The sequence below is a fragment of the Molossus molossus genome, unplaced genomic scaffold (assembly GCF_014108415.1).
Source record: "Molossus molossus isolate mMolMol1 unplaced genomic scaffold, mMolMol1.p scaffold_m16_p_8, whole genome shotgun sequence".
Lineage (NCBI taxonomy): Eukaryota > Metazoa > Chordata > Mammalia > Chiroptera > Molossidae > Molossus > Molossus molossus.
The window spans coordinates 24407237-24433011 of record NW_023425402.1 but is presented as its reverse complement, the minus strand read 5'-3'; the positions used below and the strand labels follow the sequence as shown (position 1 = coordinate 24433011).

General features: G+C 34.4%; 1 protein-coding gene across 3 annotated transcripts in view; it reads right to left on the bottom strand.

Moving 5' to 3' along the window:
* LOC118621157 (muscular LMNA interacting protein) overlaps positions 1 to 25775 on the bottom strand; it is a 251384-nt gene that overhangs the window by 86762 nt on the left and 138847 nt on the right. For 2 of the 3 annotated variants that reach the window (XM_036248472.1, XM_036248473.1), the window contains exons 5-8: positions 10746 to 10808; positions 10579 to 10662; positions 10406 to 10465; positions 1959 to 2003 (exon numbers count right to left, since the gene is read on the bottom strand). In XM_036248472.1, the coding sequence (XP_036104365.1) occupies positions 1959 to 2003; positions 10406 to 10465; positions 10579 to 10662; positions 10746 to 10808 (252 nt within the window). The remainder of the gene's footprint in view (positions 1 to 1958; positions 2004 to 10405; positions 10466 to 10578; positions 10663 to 10745; positions 10809 to 25775) is intronic. The other variant, XM_036248474.1, reaches the window with a different exon arrangement.

The following is a 25775-nucleotide window of genomic DNA, read 5'->3' as shown; positions in this document are numbered from 1 at the left end:
ACAATTGCAGCCAAATATTTACAAGTGTAACGATCATGAGTTGGCACCAAAGAACTGGTTTTTACCTTCCACTAGTAAAGCATTGCTCCTGCCTAATCTTTTAAAAGGCATGAACATATTTGAGGTGTCACAAACAACAATTCAAATGTCATATTGTAAGAGAAAGTCCAAAGCAAACTTCTCATTCAACAAAGTAAACTTAACAAAGTCAAGATTCTCATCAAAGTCAGAGTTTGCATTTTTTCTACTTTATACTAAATTGTTTGATGAGTCAATGTAAACTTCAAGTAACTCAGATGTTCTCACAAAGTTTGGGGCAAATGTTAACTGACTTTAAGTCTGATAACTGATTAAAGAATAATTTGAAATAACCACTAACTATGGAGATCGAAGAAGCCCCTTCAGAATTATTCCAATTCCTATAAAAATAACCACCCCTGGGAGGGGTGGAAAGAGGCATTAGCCTTCTGTTTCTTATTGTAACTGAGTCTGATTCAGAGGAATTCTGATAAAAAGTAGGAGTGGATGAGAAAGAAAGATTGAGAGAGCCAAAAAAATTCTAGCTACTTTTTCCCAGGTCTGGCTCTTGTAGAAAGTATTAGTCATATATAGAAACATCTTTAGGATATTTTCTTTTACTTTACCCAAATGAAGAATGAAGAAACTCAGCTAAAGCAGGGCTTTTAGTCTCTCCGAGGTAGGAAGGAGGAAGAGAAGGGAGGAGGCAGGGATGAAGGAAAAGCAAGGGCATAAAAAGAGGAAGAAAAAGAACTATTATTTATTGAGCAATTCCTGGGCATCAGAAATACATTAAGGGCCTTTCATACATTAACCCACCTAAGCCTTAAATCAACCAAGTAAGGTTATTGGTATCACAATATTATATATGAAAAATCTAAGGCACAGAGAGGTTAAGGGCTTTTCCAGGATCGGATAGTTACTGAGCAGCAACACTAGGGTGTAAACTTGAGGATAGCCTATCAAATGCTTTGAGTCTTTTAAGTATTACTCCAAACAGCTCCCAATAATAACAAAAAATAACAGTGCAAACCTCTATAAAATGCTCTAAGTAGTGTTCCTACCCATGTCCTGTAAACACCATTTCCTGAATGTGGTATAATTCTGTAATTTCACCCAGTTTATTATTCGCCTTACAAAGATTGAAATGAAGGCAGAAATTTATCAATTGCAAAAAAGGTAGGTCATAAAATATGAATTTAATAACTATTTACTCATGAGGGTGATAAAAACTATTAGAAAATATAATGTATAATAAAATGAATAGTTTAATGATTGTATTAAACTAAACATTTGCTTAGGAGACAATCCTATTTCTACTATAATATGCTTGGTCAGAAGCAGAAGCTGGCCAAATGACAAATGATTAGGTGAATAAAGAGTAGGGATGGGGTGAGGCCATGTGTGTGTGTGTCTAGGACATTCAGAACTTGCTCTCATAATTAGTTGAATCAAGAGTAGAAATCTGGGTCTACACATTCATTATTAATCTGTTTTTGGTCATAAGTGGAAATTGGTTTATTTGATTATCTAAATGCAAGAAAGCAACAAACTAGTCAAAATCAACTAAACTGACAATTCTATTAGAATTTGACAAATCAGTGTCTCAGGTATGGGAATTGGATAGTGTTGAGTTATTACAATAAACCAGTACAGAAACAAAAATGCCATCTAAGCTTTGATCGTTAGAAAGACAAAGCAAGTGTTGACGTTCTGCTTTATTTAGTGAAATTAATCAAAGTAGACTTCACTTAAGAAGGAATTTATTTCGTGAACTTACCCGATATAACCTGATTTTCCACATCTGGGTCCATCATACCATCTTACCTCTTTCCACTTATGAAAAATATCAGCAAATTCAATTTAGATTACTGTATAATTGAATTGCCTCCAATGTACACCCATTAAAAAGCAGTATGTATAATTATGAAGCGACTTACATATTTGGTTTCTCGACCAGCTGCTCTTGGAAGAGTTGTAGGTGTCTGTATAAAAATAAAAATAAAAATAAAAATAATTATAATACTGAAGTAGTCAATAAAATACTAAAAGATTTAACTTCTGGGATAAGTGTCACCTATTGTTTCTTATTAAGACTTTCTAACCATTACTGCCTCTTTTCTGTACAAAATCCCCTCTTCCTTTGAAAATTATTTTATTAAACTATATCATTTTAATATTCTTTACATTGCTGTTATCTATTGGCTTTCTGGTAAATTTTCCCTCATTTATTGTTGATGTTTATCCATGAATCATAATAGTTCCTTATATAATTTTTGGCTACTTTAAAATTTATATATAAGTCCCTGTACTCTCAATTCTTTAAGCTGTTCAACTCCAAAGATATTCTCATCCACTCCATTTCAATCATTCATTTCCAGAGTCATTCCTTTATTTTGCCTTCACAAATAAAATAGGAAACCTCTAAAATTTCAATTTTTAACATCCTACTCTGAGAACTCTACCTCCTAGCCACCACTTTCATTTCTCAAATATCCTAATGCTACATTTCTTCAGCCTCAGCCTCACTGGACTCCATATTCATTGACCCTTACAAGCTCCATTCGGCCTATATTACCTCTTAGCGTAAATATATTGCATATTCCCAGTCATTTTATACCCTAATTTCTTTTGCCTCTCTCCTTGTGAATCCCCTCCCCCTCAACACAAAACCACTTTCTCTAAACTTGTTCCTGAGAAACAAAATATTACTGGGAAATCCTTTCAATGAGCTCATTGATTTCATTATAAATTAGTAAAAATCAACTTCAAATGGGCATTCAATAGTTTCTGGCAAGCCCCCAACTTTCTGAGATCATTTTCCCCACTTTCTGAGATCAGTTGGCTATTTAATTCATTTATCTAGTCAAAAAAGATTATATATCTACTGTATGCCAGGAACTGTTCTGCACACTTCAGACTTATCAGTGAACACGAGACAAAGATGTCCTGCTCTTGGGAGCTTACATTTCAGCAGGAGATAAAATAAACAATAAAATAATGAATAAGTAAATTACACCATATGTTAGAATGTGACAAACTCAATAAAAAAAAGAGAGAGAGAAAGTTGAAATAATTTGAAGCCTTGGATAGCACATTCTTCCAAAGGAAATCTTTGCTTCTACCACCCAAATGTTAAGAAAGTCAAGAGCGCTGAGGGCTTGCAATTTTAAATAGGATGGTTCATGTAGAGAAGGTGCCATTTGAACAAAGATTTTAAGAAGGTGAGGAAGTTGGCTACGTGGGCATCTAGATAAAAAGCATTCCAGCAAGATGGAACAAGTGTCAAAAGTGCTTATATGAATTTTCACCTTTGAGGATGGTGGCTAAGGAACTCAAAGCAATCTTGCCATAATAGATAATAACAAAGTTGAGCAAATTTTGGAAAATATTTTATTAAAATATCAATGAGCTAATAAGAGTGAAGAATTTGGGGCAAGCTCAGGAGAGAATGGGAGTCTGCAGAGAGAAGTCAGGCGTTTGAGATCTGCTTTTGCTTTTGGGTGTTTGCAAATACTGTTGAGTTGCTTGAGAAGCTGATCCAAACGTTTGACATTCTCAGAGGTGTCGCGAGATAGAAGTCAGAGTCTCCAGAGCCAAGAAAAGACTGAGGTTCAGGAGTAAGAGTGATCCAGAAGATCTCACATGGGTTTCAGGCTAGCCTCAAATCATCTACAAATAATTGTTTGTTTGTTTTTGAAAAATCATCTTAAAACCTTAGATTAAATTAAGGGTAATCCTTTTTTGCTAGGGCTCCCGGTGTCAGACAGAAGCAAAGACTCTCAATGAGAAAATAATATCATCTGAGGCCTCACATAATTTCTACAAATAAATGTTCAAGTAGAATATCCAACACACAATCAGATTCAGAAAGAGGTAAGACAATGTGAGTGCGAATGAACAGCGACAAAATATAAAAGACCCACAAAGAATCCAGACATTTGTTTTCTTAGAACCAGACTAAAAACCACCATACCTAACCATATCGTTTGAGGTAAAGGTGAAGCTTGCAAATTTTTACAGTGAACTAGACATTTTTAAAGGGATATAGTTGACTGAGAACGAACTACAGGTGCTAAGGCAGTAGCACGGCACAGTCGAGGCCCAGCAGAGGCCCGCAGGACTGGGGTGAAGTGGGTACAGAGGGAAGTTGGAGAACAGATCATGGAATGTTAGGGGCACAGGTTGCAGAGGCCCCTCAGGGTCTTGTAAGGACTTTGACTTATATTCTGAGGCAAATACATAGGCACTGCTGGTGTAAAGCAAATAGGAGGGTCATAATTTGACCTATTCTTTGAAAGTATCCCTCTGTTTCAAGTGTTCAGAATAAATTATAGGGAGGCAAGGGTATAGGAGAAAGGCTACCGTACTATCCAGCAAAACACAATGATGGCTCAGTAGTACATAACATATGAAATAATCATATTCTACATATATTTTGAATATACAGCCAGAGGATTTCTAATACAAAAGAAATCGAATGTGAGAGAAAGGAAAAAAAATAATACTTGACACCAAAGTTTCTGGCCTTGAGCACATGAAAAATTTGTAGTCCTGTCAAAGAAAAAAGGGAAGGCGGGATTTAAAATAGTTTTTATAGGAGAATATTTAGATTTCACTTTTAAGATATTTATTAGAACTCTAAATGAAAATGAAGAGTAGGAGACGAGAGTTGGGGGAGAATCCTGGACTAGAAATATAAATTGGAGAATAGATGAGAACACCAAAAGAATGAATATAGAGAGAAATGAGAAGTCCAAGCACCGAGCCCAGAGCATTCCAAATGCAATAGTTTGAGAAGAGGATGAACCAGCAAAGGAGAGTAAAGAATAAAAATGACAAGGGAGGTAGGGGAAACAGAGAGCACGGTGCCTGTAAGGTACGGTATACCAAAGAGGAGGAAGTGATCAGCTCAGATCAGTTATAAACTGAGTTTATGGCAATGGGAGGACCTCCAGAAACTTGGGGAAAGTGGTTTGAGTAGCACAGTGGAGAAATCCAGAATGGAAGGAATTTAAGAGGAAAAATGAAGAAAAATTGAAAGCAGAATCGTACACCTTTTTTTAAATATTTTCTTTTTCAAACTCTTCCCCACTAGACTGTCCCTCTTTAATGTCAGTTAATAATCTTATTTTTTTCACTGAAAGGTGTTATAAAATAACTAAAAGTATTAGTTATAAAATTCTTCTATTTCCTACCATCAACCTACTAACATACTTGCCTCTGTACCTGTCATGTCCTCTATTTTCTGGCCTGTTAAAATGCTACAAGAACATTTCCTGCCTTTTATCAAAGGATACCACTTTCAATGAGGCTCTAGTTTTCTTTTGTATAAACAGTATCTCCCACTGTACCTAATCAACCCTATTAGCATATCAGCTTGCTCTTGTCATTTTCAGCTTTAAAAAGCAGACAAAAAATTATTCCTTGACCCCATTACTGATCCAATTTCCTTCTCCCTTTCATAACCCAACCTTCCAAAGTAGCTGTTTTTGTTTATTTGTTTTCATAGTCTGTCTCTGCTTTCTCATTCACAACACTTCTCACCACCAGAGATAAGGAGAGCAAAGAGGCGGTGTGAGGAGGAAAGTGTAGGGACGAGACAGACAGTGAAAAGAAGAATCTACTAGGATAACATCAAGGTGGTCCTTCAGCCTAAGTGAAAAGGAGAGAAGAGTTAATTTTAGGTTTGGACACCTGGCCAGCTTCTGAGGAATCCTTTTTTCTTTTTTCTTTTTTTAAATCCCTTCCTTAGTAATGACAACTGGGACCGAAATTAGAAAAGAGGACTATCAAATGCCATTAGCAGAGGTGCAGGGGGCAAAGGTGATGGCCAGTGTCACTGAGGCAGGGAGGGAGTGGCAAGTGAGAAATTGTTGATATTATGGAGTTTCTGTATTCAGAGACACGTGCAACTCCTGTTCACCAAAAAACAAACCAATAGACAAACAAAAAGTAGAATTAGGAAATTCTAGGAACTAGGCTTTTGTACCTGCCACCGCAGGTATCAGACATACATACAGCTAAGCTAGCTGAGAAAATTGAGTTTTTGTGGAAAACTTATAAGACATCTGAAAAAATGGAAATACTGTAAAAACAAATTAACGGTTGAGTCATTTCACTTGTAGGTCTTTGCCCAAGAGAAATGAAAGCATATGACCATACAAAGTCTGGTTTGCAAATGCTCTTAGCAGCTCTATTAGTAATGCTCCCAAATTAGAAATAACCTCATTGTCCATCAACTGACATATAGTAAACATGGTGCAACCATACAATGAAATGCTACTGAGCAATAAAAAGAAATAAATTATTGACACATGCAAAAATATGAACAAATCCAATCAGTTGCCTTCTACTAAGTAGAAAAAGTCAGACTCAAGAGACTATATACTGTATAATTCTATTTACTGTGTATGAAATTTGAAAAGGTAAAAGTATAGAGACAGAGAAAAGATTAGTGATTGCCCAGCACTTGAGTTGGAGAGAAGGATATAGGAACAGAAGGGAACTTTTCTATTTGATGAAAGTGTTTTGTATCTTGGATGTGGGGGTGATCACATAACTGTATGCTTTGTCAGAAGTCATAAAACTGTATACTGAAAGGGTAAATTTTGCAGTGAGTAAATTATACCTCAATAAACATGACTTGAAATAAAAGAACTATATAAGCTTGAAAAAGAACTTTTTCCATAGGCATTGAAGAACAAAATAGACACTGAACAAATTTTTTAACTGGAATAGCAGATCAAGACATCCTCTTGAAGGAATTAGGAAGCAATAAGTTGAAAAAATATATGACATTTGAGAGAGATAGAATACAGAAGCAAAAATGATAACATCCGTGTTATAACAGTCCCAGCAGGAAAGAAACATTTGAAGAAGTGACTAAAAATTATCATCAATGTAAGAAGAAAAAAGTAAAGGCCCCAAGTGAAAGGTGAAAGAGAGTACCAATCCAGATACGTAAGAAAAAAAATGCACAACTAGACACACTATAGGAAAAACCAGTTACATCATAGACAAAGATAAAATACTAAAAGTGACCACTCTCCAGCAGAGGCATAAAAAATCATGCTAACAAAATATTTTATAAGAATGTTGTTAAAGTAAACGAACCTGGGTTAAAAAGTGTCAAAAAGAGAGAATCTATAATGTTAAGTCCAGCGAAACTATAATTTATATGAATGAGTAAAACAAAAGACATTTTCAGGGACAGAGGCCATAGAATCAACACAATCAGACCTTGCTAAATACAACTTTCAGCAAGATTCCAACAAGAAAAAGAGAAAACCCATGATAAAGCTATGAATTTGTGAGAAGAACCTAAATAAGGAATAAGTATCTAAATAATGAAGAGATCAGTGAAAATATAACCATAATAGTTCACATACAAAAGTCCAAAATATACTAACAAATTATGTCTGTGTGAGTGTGTAACTTGATTAAAAACATGTGAAAAGTGAAAGTGCTTCGGTACTTACCTAATTTGGGGGAAAAATATTTGTAAGCTTTAAAATTGATAGGAAAATAAACATAATTATTGTCTTTAATAATTTATGTGTAACTATAAAAACTAACAAAAATATAAAGTAAATTTTTCAAAAAGATTCAAACCAGTAAATGTCAAATATCTAAAAGTAAGAGGAAAGGCAAAAATAGATAACATTTTAAGTAGAAAATATAAAATAAGATAGAAATTAGTATTACTATAATAAGGATTATAATAATTATAAATGGCTGAAGGTCCCAGATAAAGAGAACCTCAGACTGAATATGAGACTGATATCCAGAAATTTTGTCCTAAAGAAAATTAAACAAGAGGGTACAGAAAGGTAAAACTAAAGTAATAGAAATTGATTTTTTAAAGTAGCATAAAATGAAGTAATAAAATAATTAACAAAACATGAATTAAAAGGTATATATATAATTTATATAAGATCACTTCTTTCATACTAGATGGACAACACAACCTTAGTTTCAAAAGGATTATACATGGTAGTAAAAGTTATAAAAAACAAAAAGATGACAATGAACACCAACACATAAGAAAGAGCAATACAGTTTCAAAATACATGTCAAATCTAATAAATGCTTTTCCAGCCTTAGCTTTCTCTTCCTCCTGGCAGCAATCACTGTAGTTACATGCTCTTCAATACTGTCTTCTTGTAGCCTTCATGACACCATACTGCTCTGATATTTTTGCATTGGATTTTTTCTCCCCCTTTTCAGCTTCACCTCCTTCATTGGCCCTACAATGTTTTATTCCTTGGAGCTCTGTAAAAAGTACTCGCAGCATCCAGGTGCTGGCCCCCAGACCTTTCCTACTATCTCCAGATGAATAGGGTTAATTCCTCCTTGAAACATTCCTCCAAGTCATCTTGTCCAAAACAAACATCAACTCCCTTTTCTCTACCACACTGCACCTCCTTCACAGTCATCTGTGCTCAAGGAAGAGACCTAGAGTTGACCCATGATTCTTCTCTCCTCCACACTCATACAAACCTGCAGCAAGTCTGAAATCTCTCTCTCATACCCCCACACTCCTCTCTGCCTATGAACCCATCCTAACCAGGCCAACTTCAACGACTGCCTTTCTGACCTCAGTAGCCTCCTCCCAGCATTCATTGTGATATTTTCAATGGTATCATAATATTTCCACTATATATGTATGTCTTCCTGTTTTCCCTGGAACTCAGACTTCATGTCATGGCCTATAAGTATTTTCACTGTCTCTAGCCCACCTTCTCAGTCTCATTTTACACCTATTACCCGTGGCTCACTGTACTGCAACCACACCTCTCTTCATCTCTGTGTACACTAAGCACTCTCCTGTATGGAAATTTGCATATGTTTGCTCCTCTGCCTGAAAGCTGTTCTCTCTAATGTTTCTATGGTTGGGTTTTTACATCTTTGGTCTCAGCTTGAATTCTACTTTTGATCACTACATCCAAAGTATGGCCCTCTAGGTTACTCTGCCTTGTTCACTATTATCTCCCTAATGCCTAACAATACCAGACCCATAGTAGGCACTTAATAAATATTGTTGAATGAACTAATTGCCTCAAAAACAGTGACCTAGAATAATGTTTCTAAATACTACTAGCATTAAATATTTGTTAAGTAAATCAATAATAAGGATGATTATTCATGCATTGCTATTTAAACACCGTCCCATTATTGTTAATATAATATAGGGTATTTTTAATATATTCAACAAATAAAATAATAAAAAATATATTTTATAGTTTACATAGTATTTCTTTGGCAAAGTGAACAAAGTTTATATTTTTAGATTAAAAGGCAAAGAATATACGAATAAATAGATAATAAACACAGACACAGAAACTAAAATTATTCATTTGTAGGTCCTCTCTGCTAAAATATAATCTTTTAAAACTGACAATCAATGGTTACCAGGTTTCTGTGCCATTATTAATGGATATTTGTCTATAATGTTCCAACTGATAATTAGGATTACCCTCTAATTATAAGCAATTTCTACATTTAAAACCTGCTTTATACACACAGTGTCCACTTTTTAAAAAGGACATGCAAAAAATTTACTAACTCCAAAAGAGAATATAAGGCTGACAAAATAAATAAATAAATAAACCTAATAATTATCAATCAAGAAAAAAGCACGACCATTTTGAAATTCGGATTAGTAGGTCTGTATTAAGCATGCAAAAATATTGGGAAAATGTAGCATTTTATTCCAACAAATGAAAATGGCTACATTATAAGAAGAAAATATTTAATTGTGTAAATGCAACAATTAATGCTTTAGTAGTACTATAACAATCTAAAATATTCAGGTTTCTATCCCTCTGGGTCAAAGAACAATGAAATAGATTTCGTCAACCAAAAGAAAAAAAATATTCTGGAAATAATACCTGTGTTAAAGCTCTTAGACTAATGCTGCTTTAACCTATTTCATTATCCACTTCTACAATTCTAAATGGCTGTGAATTACAAAAGTACTGAAGATATGGTGTGAAATGAGATTAGGCAACACATTCTACATGCAGTTACTTCCATATAGCTTCTGAAAATGCCAACGTATAACACAGTCTACTATGTTGGTTTTAACTTGGTCCATAGTTAGAAACAGATTTTACTTTGCAAATATATACACGCATACCTATATATGTATAAGTAAATAAGTGGAAATAAATTTCAACAATATCTACACTACTTAGAATAAAGTCTGATATTTTACATTCTTACTAGTCTATTTTTAAAATGCCATTTGCTAACAAAAAATAAAATGCTAGTTGCTATTCACTAAATTAATTTCCCAATTCACTACTGGGCTTTGACCTGCAGCTTACAAATCATTGACATAGAAACTCTAAGATTCAGTAAATTATATTAAACATATACATACTTTGATAGTGTCAGAACCCAACAATGTCTGTAGGGAACTTGAAGGAGAATGAGGAGAATGCTGGAAAATAAAAAAAATAAATAAAAATCCTGTGATGCATCATACTCAAGTAGAGGCAAATGAAGAGAAGCCAAGCAAATGTTTGAATTGCACATTCTAGTCTAAGGCATTACCATAGACAAGGAATCCTGTAAGACCTTATCAATGGTAGCACAGACCTCTTCAGTTTGCTGCCTGAGCTTTGCAGGAAAACAAAACTGGAAGAATTGAAACCAGGTACTGAGTTAGCAAGGAGTTTTGGGATTGCATGTCAAAAGCAGGGGTAATATGAAGTCATTACCTCCAGAGGTGGGTCTAACGTGTTGTCCTTGGAGACACTGTCCTTGGAGGGTTCATCTAGTGCCTAGTGGTAAATAAAATAGTTCTTTTATGAGGCTTTTAGTAAAATATAAATGTTGTAGAAAAGTTTCTTCAAAGAAATTCCTATGCATATCAATATTTCCAAGAAAAACATCTTTGAATACTTGGATGAGCTCTTCTCTGACATAGAGGTATTTCCACATTTGCCTAGTTTCTCTTGTGGAATCAATATCTCTATTCAAAGGTGATGGAATGAATAATGGAGGCTGAGTTTTTAAACATACAAACTGTAATTTGGATATCTTATACATTCACATGAGCCTTGTTCCCTGCAAAGAAGTCACTTTGAGAAGCTATACTCAGAAATAACAATTTTACAAAAACTATTATTGATGAAATGTTTCAGGACCCGTTTATAACATGCACACAGAATTTTTAAAAATCTTGCCTCATTTTTAATCATTTATATTCAAAATGTCTTGGTTACCTTATTCATCAGACTTAGCCTCAAATGACATTTAACTATTTTCAAAATGGAAAATACTTTTTATTTACTGTGGTATATTTCAGATACATAAATGGAGAGAATAAGGTAACTCTTGTTCTCTGCATTCACTCCATTGAGAATATGACGTAAAAATACCACAAAATAACAGAAGCCAGGATATATTCTTCTCTACTTGCTTCTTCTCTCTCCTCACGAAAAGGTATCCATTATCATTCATTTTGTGTTTATCTATATATATATATATATATATCTTTAATTTTTCCATCATCATATTAATATATGTATACATCATCAAACAACATACTATGAGGTTGTTTTGTGCAAATTTTCTAATTTTGTGTAAGTATAAAATATGCTTCTGGAACTTGCTTTGTTTCTTATTGTTTTTTAAATCACTTTGTTGAGTTATGGTTGACATGCAAAAACCTGCATTTAATGGATGCAACTGATGAATTTGTAAATAACTATACATCCACAAAAACATCTCCACAATCTAGAATATAAATACATCCATCACCACTGAAAATTTCCTCCTACTTTATTATTTCTTTTTTTCAATTTGTATTAATTTATTTTTGTTACAGATGTTTCTCCTTTTTGCCCCCCAGACACCCTCCTCCCCAATCGGCCCCACCCCCAGCATTGCCATTCATGTCCACTGGTTACGCATACATGTATATAAATTCTCTGGTTTATTTCATCCATCCCCCCCCCCCCGCCCTCCTCCTCTGAGGTTTGTCAGTCTGTACCACACTCCATTCTATGTCTCTGGGTCTATTTTGTTTATCAGCTTATTTTGTTTATTATATTCCATAAGTAAGTGAGATCATGTGATATGTGTCTTTCTCTGATTGGCTTATTTCACTTAACATAATGCTCTCCAGATCCCTCCATGTTGTCTCAAAGTATAAGAGATCTTTCTTTATTACAGCTGCATAGTGTTCCATTGTGTATATGTACCACAGCTTTTTTTATCCACTCACCTAGTGATGGACACTTGGGCTGTTTCCAGAGCTTAGCAATTGTAAATAGTGCTGCTATGAACATAGGGGTACATATATTCTTTCTGGTTGGTGTTTCAGGCTTCTAAGGATATATTCCTACAAGTGGGATCACTAGGTCAAATGGCAGATCAATTTTTAATTATATGAGGAAACACCATATTGTTTTCCACAGTGGATGCAGTCTGCATGCCCACCAGCAATGTACTAGACTCCCCTTTTCTTCACACCTCCTACAGCACTTCTTGTGTGATGATTTATTAATGGCAGCCATTCTGAAAGGTGTGAGGTGATACTTCATTGTTGTTTTAATTTGCATCTCTCTGATAATTAGTGACTTTGAGTATTTTTTCATATGTCTCTTGGCCATCTGTATGTCTTTTTTGGAGAAGTGTCTATTTAGGTCCTCTGTCCTTTTTTTAATTGGGTTGTCTTCCTTTTATTGAGTTGTATGAGCACTTTATATATTTTGGAAATTAACCCCTTATCTAATGTATTGTTGGCAATTGTGCTCTCCCATATAGTGGGTTCCATTCCCATTTTGATGGTTGTTTCTTTTGCTGTGCAGAAGCTGTTTAGTTGAATGTAGTCCCATGTATTAATTTTTTCCTTTGTTTCTCTTGCCTTAGGTGTTGTATCAGTGAAAATTCTGCTGCATATGATGTTTGAGATTTTGTTGCCTACATTTTCTTCTAGGATTTTTATGAATTCATGAGTCACATTTCAGTCTTTTATCTATTTGGAGTTTATGTTTGTGTATGGTATAAGTTGGTGGTCTAGTTTCTTTTTTTTTTGCATGTAGCTGTCCAGTTTTCCCAAGACCATTTATTAAAGGGGCTGTCTTTACTCCATTGTATGCTCTTGCCACTTTGTCAAATATTAATTGAGCATAACGTCTTGGATCAATTTCCAGGTTCTCGGTTCTGTTCCACTGATCTATATACCTGTTCTTGTGCCAGTGCCAGGCTGTTTTGATTGCAATGGCTTTGTAGTATAACCTGATATCCGATATTCTGATCCCTCCTACTTTGTCCTTTTTTTTCAAAATTGTTGTACCAGTTCAGGTTCTTTTTTGGTTTCATATAAACTTTTGGAGTACTTGCTCTAGTTCTGTGAAATATGTCTTTGGTATTTTAATGGGGGTTGCACTGAATCAATAGATTGTTTTGGTCGTATGGACATTTTAATGATGTTATTTCTTCCAATCCATGAACAAGGTATATGCTTCCACTTTTTTCTATATTCCTCTATTTCTTTTTTCAATGTCATATAGTATTCTGCAAATAGGTCCTTTACTTTTTTGGTTAAGGTTATTCTGAGGTATCTTAATTTTTTTGTCACAATGGTAAATGGGATTGTCTTTTTAGTTTCTCTTTCTGTGAATTCATCATTGGTGTATAAGAATGCTGTTGATTTCTTGACATTAATTTTGTATCCTGCTACTTTGTCAGATTCATTTATTAAATCTTAGATTTTTGATGGAGTCTTTAAGGTTTTTTATGTGCAATATCATATTATCTGCAAGTAATGACAGTTTCACTTTCTCCTTTCTAATTTAAATCCCTTTTATTTTTTCTTCATGTCTAATTGCTGTGGCTAAGACTTCCAGTACTATGTTAATAAGAGTGGTGAAAGTGGGCATCCCTGTCTTGTTTTTGTTCTTAAAGAAAATGTTTTTAGTTTCTGCCCATTGAGTATGATGTTGGCTGTAGGTTTTTCATATATGGCCTTTATTATGTTGAGATATGATCCCTCTATTCCCACATTGCTGAGCATTTTTATCAGAAATGGGTGCTGGATTTTTCAAATGCTTTTGCAGCATCTATTGATATAATCATATGGTTTTTATCTTTCATTTTGTTTATGGGGTGTATCACATTTATTGATTTGCAAAAATTGTATGAGTCTTGCATCCCTGGGATGAATCCCATTTGGTCATGGTGAATAATTGTTTTAATGTATTGCTGGATGCAATTTGATAATATTTTATTAAGGATTTTGGCATTTATGTTCATCAAGGATATTGGCTGGTAGTTTTCTTTCTTTGTAGTATCTTCATCTGCTATTGGAATTAGAATTATGCTGGCCTCATAAAATGAGTTTGGAAATCTTTCTTCTTTTAAATTTTTTGAATAGTTTGAGAAGAATGGGTTAGTTCTTTGAATGTCATTAAAACTTCCCTGTGAAGCTGTCCAGGCCTTGGATTTTGTTTGCTGGGAGAGTCTTGATTATATCTTTCATTTCCTTAGTTGTTATTGTCTGTTCTAGTTTCCTATTTCTTCCTGGTTCAGTTTTGGCAGACCATGTGTTTCTAGAAATTTCACTTAGATTGTCCAATTTGTTGCTGTATAACTGTTTATAGTATTTGTTAACAATCTTTTGCATTTCTGTGGTGTCAGTAGTTACTTCTAATCCTTCATATTTTTTTTTATTAATTAATTTTTGTTACAGAAGTTTCTCCTTTTTCCCCCACTGATTCCCCCCTCCCCCTCTCTCCCTGCCCTTTCCCCAGATTGTTGTCCATGTCCACTGTTCATGCATACATGCATATAAGTTCAGTGGTTTATCTCTCCCCCACCATCCCCCTCTTTAGGGGATTGTCAGTCTGTAACCCGCTTCCTAATCTTTCATTTTTAATTGTGTTTATTTGGGTCCTCTCTCTTTGTTTCTTGGAGAGTTTAGCTAATGGTCCATCAATTTTATTTATCTTTTCAAAGAACCAGCTCTTTGTTTCATTGATCTTTTGAATTTTTTTTTTTTTGGTATCTATGTCATTTATTTCTGCTCTGATCTTTAATATTTCTTTCCTTCTACTTACTCTGGGTTTTTCTTTTTGTTTGCTTTATAGTTCTATAAGTTGTAAGGTTAGATAGTCAATTAGAAATTTTTCTTGTTTCTTGAGGTAGGCCTGTAGTGCTATGAACTTTACTCTCAGGACTGCTTTTGCTGAGTCCCTTAGATTTTGTGTTGTTGTGTGTTCATTTCCATTGGTATCCAGGAAGATTTTAATTTTTTCCTTGATCTCTTTGGTAACTTATTTATTTTTAATAACATACTATTTGGCCTTTATGTGTTCATATATCTTTGCATGTTTTTGCTGTAATAGATTTCTAGTTTCATGCCATTGTGATCTGAGAAGATGCTTGATATGATTTCAATCTTCTTGAACTTGTAGAGACTTAGTTTGTGTCCTAACATGTGGTCTATCTTTGAAAATATCCCATGTTCACTTGAGAAGAATGTGAATTCTATAGTTTTGGGGTGTAATTCTCTGTAGATATCTATTAAATCCATTTGATCTAGTGCATCATTTATAGTCTGTGTTTCCTTGTTAATTTTTTGTCTAGATGATCTATCCAGTGATGTCAGTGGGGTGTTGAAGTCCCCTGCTATGATTGTATTGCTGTTGATTTCTCCTTTGAAGTCCTGCAGAAGTTTTTAAATATATCTTGGTGCTCCTATAATGGGCGTATATATGTTTATCAAGGTTATATCTTCCTGCTGGATAGATCCTTTCAATATTATGTGGTGGCCTTCTTTGTCTCTAGTTATGGCCTTCATTTTGAAATCTATTTTATTGGATATGAGTATTGCTAGCCCAGCTTTTTTTTCCTTTCCATTTGCTTGGAAGATTTTTTCCATCCCTTCACATTCAACCTATGTGAGTCTTTTGTTGTGAGGTGAGTGTCTTGTAAACAACATATATATGAGTCATGCTTTCTTATCCAAAAAGGCACTCTGTGTCTCTTGATCAGAGTGCTCAACCTATTTACTTTTAAGGTTATTATTTATATGTACTTATTTATTGCCATTTTTTTATTGTGGTTTTATTTTTCTTCCTATTTCTTCTATTAATTACAGCTGTCCTTTTAACATTTCTTGTAGTGCTGGTTTGGTGCTAATATGTTCCCTTTTGGTGCTAATATATTAGCCTTTTTTTTTGTCTGGGAAGCTCTTTATTTGACCTTCTAATTTGAATGATAGCCTTGCTGGATAGATTAGTCTTGGATTCACATCCTTGTTTTTCATGACCTTAATTACTTTATGCTATTCCTTTCTGAACTGTAGTGTTTCTGTTGAGAAGTCAGCTGATAGACTTATGGGGGGTTCCTTTGTAGGTAACCTGTTGCTTATCTCTTGCTGCCTTTAGGATTCTCCCTTTGTCTTTCATTTTAATTATTAAGTGTCTTGGTGTGGGCCTGTTTGGGTTCTTCTTACTTGGACTTTCTGTGTTTCTTGAACTTGAATGCCTTCTTCCTTCACCAAGTTAAAGAAGTTTTCTTTCACTATTTCTTCAAATATATCCCCTAACCCTGGTCATTTTCTTTTTTTTTTGGGGGGGGGGGGCTCCAATAATGCAGATGTTATATTTCTAGTTGCCCCACAGTTCTCTTAAGCTGTCTTCCTGTTTTTTAATTGTTTTTTTCTTTTTTGTTTTCTGATTTTTTTTTCTGTCCTGTCTTTTATTTCACTGATCCGGTCCTCAGCTTCCTCTGTTCTGGTGGTTATTCCTTCCAATGTGTTCTTTATTTCTGCTATGTCATTCTTTATTTCCAACTGGTTGGTTTTCAATTTTTATATATCTTTACTCATGCTCTTGAGCTCTTTGCTCATGCTGTTGAGCTTCCTCATGATCATCACTCTGAACTCTACCTTTGATGACTTGCTTAACTGCATTTCATTTATCTCTTCTTCATTAGAGTTCTCTTGTTCTTTCGTTTGGGATTTGTTTCTTTGTTTCACCATTTGGGCTATCTCAGTGGGTTTTGGAGCCTGCCAAATTTTCCCTGTGGGTGTTGGTATTTCGCTGATTGTGACTTTCTCTACTGGATTTGGATGAATATGGAAGGACCCATGTTAAACACCACTGTCAAGTCTTCCTTTCCTTGGTAGATTTGCAAGCCCAGGAAATGTTCAGTTATCCTCTAGCTTTTTGCCTGGAGGCTATCAGTCTCAGTTACTTGATGAACCTTGGGTTATAACCCTCAACTAAATGAAAAAACTCCCTCAGGTGTTCAAGGTAAGAGGATTTCCAGAGAATAGGGCAAATGCTAGCTGTTAATGCAATTTGCATTTTTCTGGCCTGACAGGATGGTGTTATTTTTCTGAGGGAGGAGCTGTTGCTTCTCCCTGGGGCTCTGGGAAGAGGCTCTTTGAGTAAGGTGGCTACTGTCATGTAAGGTACTGATTCAACAAAAAACTCACATTGTCTTCTCACCTCTTCAAGCTCCTACGTCTCCACACACTTCCAGTCCAGCCCTCTCTCCCTCTGCCAGAGCCTGAGGTGAGTGGCTGTAGCTAAGTTAGTGCTCTGTCTCAGCCCTCTGCACTGTGGAGCCAGCTTGGGATTCTAACCCCAAGGAAGCTGCTCACAGCTAAAACAGCTGCTGTCCATGGGCTGCCAGCTCACCATATCATGCTCCTGCAGTTCCTACCAGGCTCAATTTAGTGTTCTTTTCCTGTCCCTGGTTATATGGGTTCTCTCTAGCTGCTTTCTGTTGCTTTTGCCCAGCGTTTTGTCTTTATTTTCGTTGTAATTCCAGTTTGGTCCTGGAAAATGGTCTGTGTAGCTTCCATTCACTCTGCCATTTTGGAATCTCTCCTATTACGTTTTCCATGTATTTGTTCAGTCATTTACTTACACATAGGACTCCACTGTATGCATAGTCCACACAAAAATAGAACTTTCTTCTGTCACTAGATATTTAAGGTATCTCCAATTTTCACTATTATTAATTATAACAATTACCATCCATATACACCATTTCTTTAGGCAGATATTTTTAGTTTTAAGATTAGAGACCCTGTACAATGGAGAGTTACCTTTATCAGATATTCTCAAAGTGTTCTTTAAAACAAATGAAAAGTTGTATACTCATCAAAGCAATGAATGAGAGTTCTTGTTTTCACACTTTAAAAAAAAAAGTTAACATCCTAATAAAGTCTCTCTCTTTGGTTTTAGATTTCATTTCCCCAATAATTTTTGAGATTGGGAATCTTTTATAGGTTTATTCCCCTCCCACTGACATTGTTCCATTTATCATTTGCATAGATGTGAGCTGTTGTATATTCCATTTTATTCTATGTGTTGATAGCTTTTTTTTAAATCCTTACCTGAGGATATGTTTTAAAAAGAGAGCAGGAGAGAAGGAGAGACAGAGAGGGAAAAACATCAATGTGAAAGAAAAACACTGATCTGCTAATTTTCATATGTGCTTGGACCAGGGATCAAACCCACAACCTAGGTATGTGCCCTGACCAGGAATCAAGCCCACAACATTTTGGTGTATGGGATGATGCTCCAACCAACAGAGACAGCTGGACAGGGCAATAGCATACTTTTAAACATAAATTCATAGTGAATGTTGCTATCTAAGGCAGATAACAGATTCCTTTCTTCAAAAATGCCTTGTGTCCTGGCCGGTGTGGCTCTCAGTGGTTGAGTGTAGACCCACGCCCCAAGAGGTTGCCGGTTCAATTCCAAGTCAATGTTCTCTCTCATCTGTGTTTCTATCTTTCTCTCCCTATCCCTTTCTCTCTCTAAAATCAATAAAGACAAAATACTTTTTTAAAAAAATGCCTTGTGTAATTCTTAGCCCTTTTCTCTTTTACTCTAATTATATGATACATTTGTCAAGTTGGGGCACCCTCTCACTTTGCACATAACAAGTATATTGAGTCATAATCACTTTTTCAACTCTATCTCCACCATATTGGACCATTTATCCTATACGATTGGGAAAATATGGTATTCATTTTTGTAGCCTCAGGAAAGAGCACATAATTTGTGCTCAGTAAAGAGCTTTAGGATGGATTGAAAGGGTAAACTGATAAATAAATTAAATTAAATAATGAATCATAGGGAAAATGTGATTTTTATACTCCTCAGTAAAATGCTCTAGAGAAGAAGTTTAAACTCTTTAAATATTTTAACTAACAAATAAATAATTTCCCATATTTCAATTACATTTATTTATCATCAAAGTTCTGAGCATGTGATCAGTGTTAATTTAATGAGAGAATATTTTTTCAGATAAAACCAAATATGGTTAATATCCTGGTTACTCTGTGGGAACTTATTACAGGAAAACACAACTTTCATTAGGTTATGAAATATATTGAAATATACTCAAAGTATGAAAAACAACTATCTACTCAGAATTATTGGAAAATTAAGGAAGATGACGGATGTTAGGTCATTAATGTGCTGAAATTTTGAAATGGGGAACAATACTGAGACTGCATTAAAATTTGGAAGGGGGTTATTTTGAGTTTAGTCTTGCAATTTAGTAGAGTTGATTTTTTTATTGATGAGAAGTTATCAAATGTAGTATCTTGAGCTACTCCTTCTAGCAGCCATAAAAAGTAGTTTCTTTCTCGGTAGTAAAAAAAAAAAAAATGTATTAAAATTAAATACATTAAATCTCCATTAACAGGAAATATGATCATAGATTGCTTTTTTCACAATTTAGCCAGCAGGATTGTATTGATATTTCTTTATATTTATTCATTTTGAGTGAAGTTCTCGCAGAATATTCTTCAATAAAAGATTTTTATTAAAAACATATATTTTTCAACCAAATTGTACTATAGTCAAGTGAGGCATAATTGAGACATGAGACATGCTTTGAATTCTATTTTCAAAGAGTCTTAACCAATGTAAGTTATCAGAAATATTTTCATGAAAAAGTAGTGATATTTTGCTTGGGATAGGCAACTTCGGAGCCCCATTTTTTTAAAGAGACATTGTAAACCTGACTTTTAAAAGAAAATAGTTTTTGAGCTCAATACTAATTAATAGCTAAGAATTGCGAGCAAGCATTTTAAATCTAAATCCTTATGGGAATACATGCCAATAAACTGTATGTAACAGGTGTTCTCCCAGCAAAGGAAGCATCTCTGATGGAATTGCAAACAATATTTAGTCAGATATATTAAATCAGTCTAACCGACTCTCTTTAGAAATAGGATTAAGTTCTAAAAAGTATCTCCAGATAGAACATATTAGTTGTACTCTAAATAGAAACTTAACTGCTTTCAAAGAAAGAATACTCTAAATGGGCTTGTAAACTTGTGATGCCTAGATTATCTAATTGGATTGGATTTCAAAAAGTTCATGGTCAAATTACTATATTTTGTAAGGATCAAATTAACACCCCCTCCCAAACAATGATTCATGCTGAACCTAAATGCTCTTATACTTTGTTAATCTGCCCAGCCATTTGATGGACTAAATCCTGTGAGGGCTACGAAAGCTTTGTGGGTTTTTTTTTTTAGTCATTAATACAAAACTGTTTGCAGGCTTGAAGATATTCTCAGCAAAAAAAATCTCACATAGGTTATCTAGTTGGAGATTCAGGTCTGAATAGCATTCGAATCTGAAGAAAAGGGGGAAATGTACACTATAAACCAAAGGGTTTCCAGATACATAAAAGTACAGCTTCATTAGATTATTGTCATATGATTGGTTTAAAAATTTCAAGAATTGGGAAAATCTACTTGGCGCTTTTAATCTCAAAATCTTGGGAAGGTTAAATGTCTGTTCCTCACACAGAGAAGAAAAGGAAGTTTTGCAAACCATTACAGACAGTTCAAATCCATTCATCAAGGTTCAGTGGCAGAAGAATCCATACTTTTTCTTCATTTCATCAAGGGTACCAGAAGGGCGTTTCTTACTTCCAGTCAGCACCTCCTCCAGTGTAATTCACCTCATCTTTCAGTAGCTCAAGGAATTGGGCTGGTTTTATAATTCCTCACTCACTAAAGTCTTTTCAGAGATAAATAATTTCCAATTTCCTTTCATTGTTAAAGTGTTGTAGACAGGGGTCCCAAATCATCGTCTCTTCCTCAATATTTCATTTTAGCTAGTCCATATTGTTGTTGTGTGGTGAGTAGGGAAAGGTTAGGGGATAATAAGATTTCATTTGAGGTCCATTTCAATAACTTACTAGCCCTGCTGCTTTGGGGTATCCAGTTGGCATCTTTGATCATAAAAATCTTCATGGGCTTGTGAGGATAGTAAAGTATTCAGCTCAGTGTCTGATACACCAGAGCAGTCAATATGGCAGCCATTGTGCCAAGTCTAAAAGCAACTTCTTTCCTTTCTAGCAGAAGGTCCCTGATATCTTTCCCATGGAAGAAGAATTGATGAGGTTTATTCTACCCTAAAGGAAGATTCTTAATTATCATTATGCCAACTGTCATACACTAGACCCCTTTAATTTTATAGTCATCTGAACAAAAACTTCTCTTAAAATCCTGTGGAATAAAATTAGAAATTTTAGAGACATACCCAGCTGTAAACTAAATCAATTTTATTCAATAAACATTTATCAAAAATCTACTATATTCTCTCAAATAGTCCATGGTAAAAAAAAAAAAAAAAATTAAAATAAACAACCAATATGCATAATTAAACATGGTTTGCTAAATGTTTTAAAAGAGATGTTTGCACAGTAAGCAACTGCCTAAGGAGAACCAATTAGTATAGATTTGGGTCCTGGCACTTCTCCATTTCTAAAGAAATTGGGAACACATTCACTATTTATACTAATCTAAATTAGGAGATGTCTCTCTAGTATAGGCCATATGCTACATTAGCAATCAGATTTTGTTAAAATTTTCAGACATGCAGAGATCTTAAAATAGTCTCACTCAAAGACATATGTTTAATCAGATTGGAGTTTACCAACTCATGTCTTAAAAAATTAAACTGACAACCTAGAATAAATTGATTTGACAGCTGATGAAATATTTCAAATTTTTTGTTTTTATTTTTATAGCACAGTCTTCAAAATGGTTTTTATCTTCCTTTCACATAAATTAATTAATTAATTAATTAATTAATAATATTCTTTATCCTAGAATTTTTAAGTAAGTAATCCTGTCATTTATATATACTATTTATAAAATTGAGCTCCTCTAGAATTTTTCTTTCCAATATACATAGCTTATGAATGAAATGTATCTTAAAAATGCCATCTTGGGACAGCAATGCCATTTGTTGGAAAACAATAGTAATCATCGCCTTGATTTTATCCTGAGGAATACTTGTGGGGAAAAGAACAAAGAATTCAAATTATTTTCAAGAAGAAAATGTATACTGTTATGGAAAAATATTAATTATTTGAGAGACAATAAAGATGCATAATACATGATTTCATGGAACTATCCCCACCTTTATCTCTTCCATAACACAAGTGCACAATGAAAATAATAATCCATTTATTTAGAATATTAATATGTGCTCTTCAGTTTAATTTTAACTTTTTATCTGTTGCTATCAGCCTCAGATGATACAAAGAAAATGTAGTCAATAAGAGAGACACTTCTAACATTCTCTGAAAAGAATAGCAGTACACACATAGAAACTAAAAACCAATGTCCATATCAAAATCATTTTCTCTACAGAGCTCAGCATATTGTTGAACATATTGTAATAAGGCCTGTGGACAGTCACAAATGCAAAGTAATCAGATGACTCTGTTCCTGCTTTATAATCACTTATATTTCATCCTCATCTCAATCTCAGAGATGATTATTGGCAGCAGACTAAGCCAAAGACCCTGAAACAAACATGTTAAAAGATGATGATTACATTTACCTCTTCCTATAAAGTCTTAGTTAGGACTTAAGCTAAAAATGCTTCCCTCCTAAATGTACACAGGGAGGAAAGACAGAATACTGAGTAAGCTATAAATTTCAGCGCTGATGCAGAAAATAAATTATAGAACAGAACTACCAGAAACCTCACATTCCCTGCCAACAAAATGTACTCTTTCGAAAATTATGTGCTTCATTTAGGGGTGATTAAATCTGAAACCAATCCAGTGATTCAATGATAAATAGCTTAATGTCTCGTTGCAAGGGGTGCCTGTAGTTGGAGAAAATCTGGCTTTTAAAAATAGTATTACTTTTCAGTGAGTTTGGTTCCTCACTAATTATACTATATGCTATGAAACAGAATGTTGTCTAAAATGTCAACCATGGCTTTAATCTGACTGGGGAGAGAATTAATTGTTGAACTAAGACTTGAATTAAATGTTAGTTCTATCTTCAAGGCATTTTACAGCATAGACACTAACCGATTATTATGAGACTGCAATATCACCCTACACCTTAAAGGTAGTGTTCTGTGTGATGTTAAAGGGATCTCAAAAATATTTCTGTAATTGAAAATATTCTAAAACGTTAATGCTTTCCAAAATACATGTTTCTGATTATTATAGTCTTAACTTTCCCACTCAATTTAGAGTTAAATTCCTGTGATTTAAATAGCATAAATGAGTTACATTGTATAAACCAGCGATTTTCAAACTTTTTCATCTCATGGTCCAGGTGCACTACTAAAATTCTGCAGCACACCAAGAAAATATATTTTTGCTGATCTGACAAAAAATAGATATAATTTTAATTCATTCACACGAGACAGCTATTGTTGTATTGGCTGTTGTCATTTTTTTTATTGGACAATCTTAGTGCCCCTGATTAAATAGTCAGGTATTGCATGTTTTAAAAATTCTTGCTGCTCACCGGTAGAAAATTGCTGGTATAAACAGATGGGTAAAAAGGTCTAAATTAGCAGATTTACATTTTAAAAACTACAAGCATGAAACAAGCAGAACAATATTATTCAAGAAATATTAGTGAAAATGAAAATAAACTCTCATAACATCTTGGGATAAGACTCTTGTTATTTAAAAATTCTTACAAAGTAAAGTTTCTTATTGAGGAACACATAACATGGGAAAGGAGCAAAACATATGTAGAATCATACAAAGACTCTAAAGCAAAAACAAACATCAAGTCATGTATTAAGATCTTTGAGCAGTGAAAACATTTATGGTCCAAAAACAATTTATCTTAACCAAGAGACAATTACCCACATTCTTGTATAATAATCGATCCTCCCTGGAATAATATTTTAAATTAGACTTTATGATATTTACATTTTGGTATACTAAATATAAAAATAAATTTCTTTAAAATTATGTTTTATTCAAAATTTAAAACACAAAACCTCTCCCATATAAGTTGTTTTAGATTAAATATACAGTAATACCACCATCCATGTTGATAGGTTTGTAATGAAATTGGTAATTACATTAATGGTTCTACACTTTTAATGACTGATAGATTATAATCTCTAATATCCATTTAATTGCAAGAGAAGAGAGCTGGTAGACAGAAATCCTGGAAACAATAAGGAAACCCAGCTTTATCTTTTAAAAAAACCTTTTAAGAAGAATTAACTGCTACTTTTATAAATAAAAAATTAATATGGTAGAACCACACATGTACAAGAGAATATGCCAGGTTAGACGGGACAAGTGTGAGGAATAGACACCACAACACAACAGGCCCCTATGCTCCTCCTTGCCTGGTTGCTTTGGGGGAGAGTCTCCCCCATTTCTGTGAAGGCAGATACTAATGAATGACCCAATTTCAGAAATGTCCATCTGAGATGGGCGGAGGGTCTGTGGTGAGGGAACACTGCTACTGTGACTCAACATAACAGGCAATTAGAATGAGGGACAACTGGGCATTTCTTGTGTCCTTCTGAAGCCTCCTGAAATCAGAGTTTTACACCCCTCCTTTAAGGAATTATAAAAGGTAAAAATTTAGAAGAGAAGCTAGAGAAAATGCTTCCAATCTCCCTGCAGGCCAGTACACTCCTAAACCCCAGTTCCAAGCATGCAGATATATAGAGCACAGATTCTTGACTACATGTGGATGGTTTGGAACTAGTGAGATATATGATATGAGAAATGCTGCGCACTAATGCTCACAGACATGCTACTTAGCATCTCCCACTAACAATTCCTACTTTTTAGACAAGAGATAATATAAGGTTTTATTCCCCAGATTAGGCTAAAATAATAAGAATGTAGATGCATAAACCAGTGATCAAAATACCACCTGGTTGGCAAATATTAACACTTGACAAATGATAATAAGAGTATTTGAAATACTAATTACACAGGGAGGAAAATGGGCTTAACACACAAAGAGATGAATTACCTAAATAAATATCATAAAAATAACATACAAAATGAATAATTTCATAGATTTGGTAACTGATTCTACTTTGATTCTGATATGATCCTCATGTGGCTATTTGAGCATCTGTAATGTGCATATTGAACAAGAGGCTTTAATTTAATTTAATTTACCTACTGAAGCAGAAACCTATCATTTCATAATTAATGATTCTTAAAAACAAAGCAAAAATGCCCTGAAGCTATGCAAAAGTATGGGTCATTGGAAGTGAACTTAGTCCTTCCTCCCATTTAAGGAGGTAGGATCAGTAGCCAGCAGAAATGGATGAAGAGGTTTTTGCCCATGATAGCATCTAAGCCGCGAAGCTGGATACTCAGCTAACATGTTTCCATACTGTAGAAACCACTATGAATCATCGAGTTTTGACCAATCTGGCCAGTTTCACATGTAACCTCCGTTTACCTCTACTCTTTTGATCAATTAGAATAGAGATGGAAGCTCT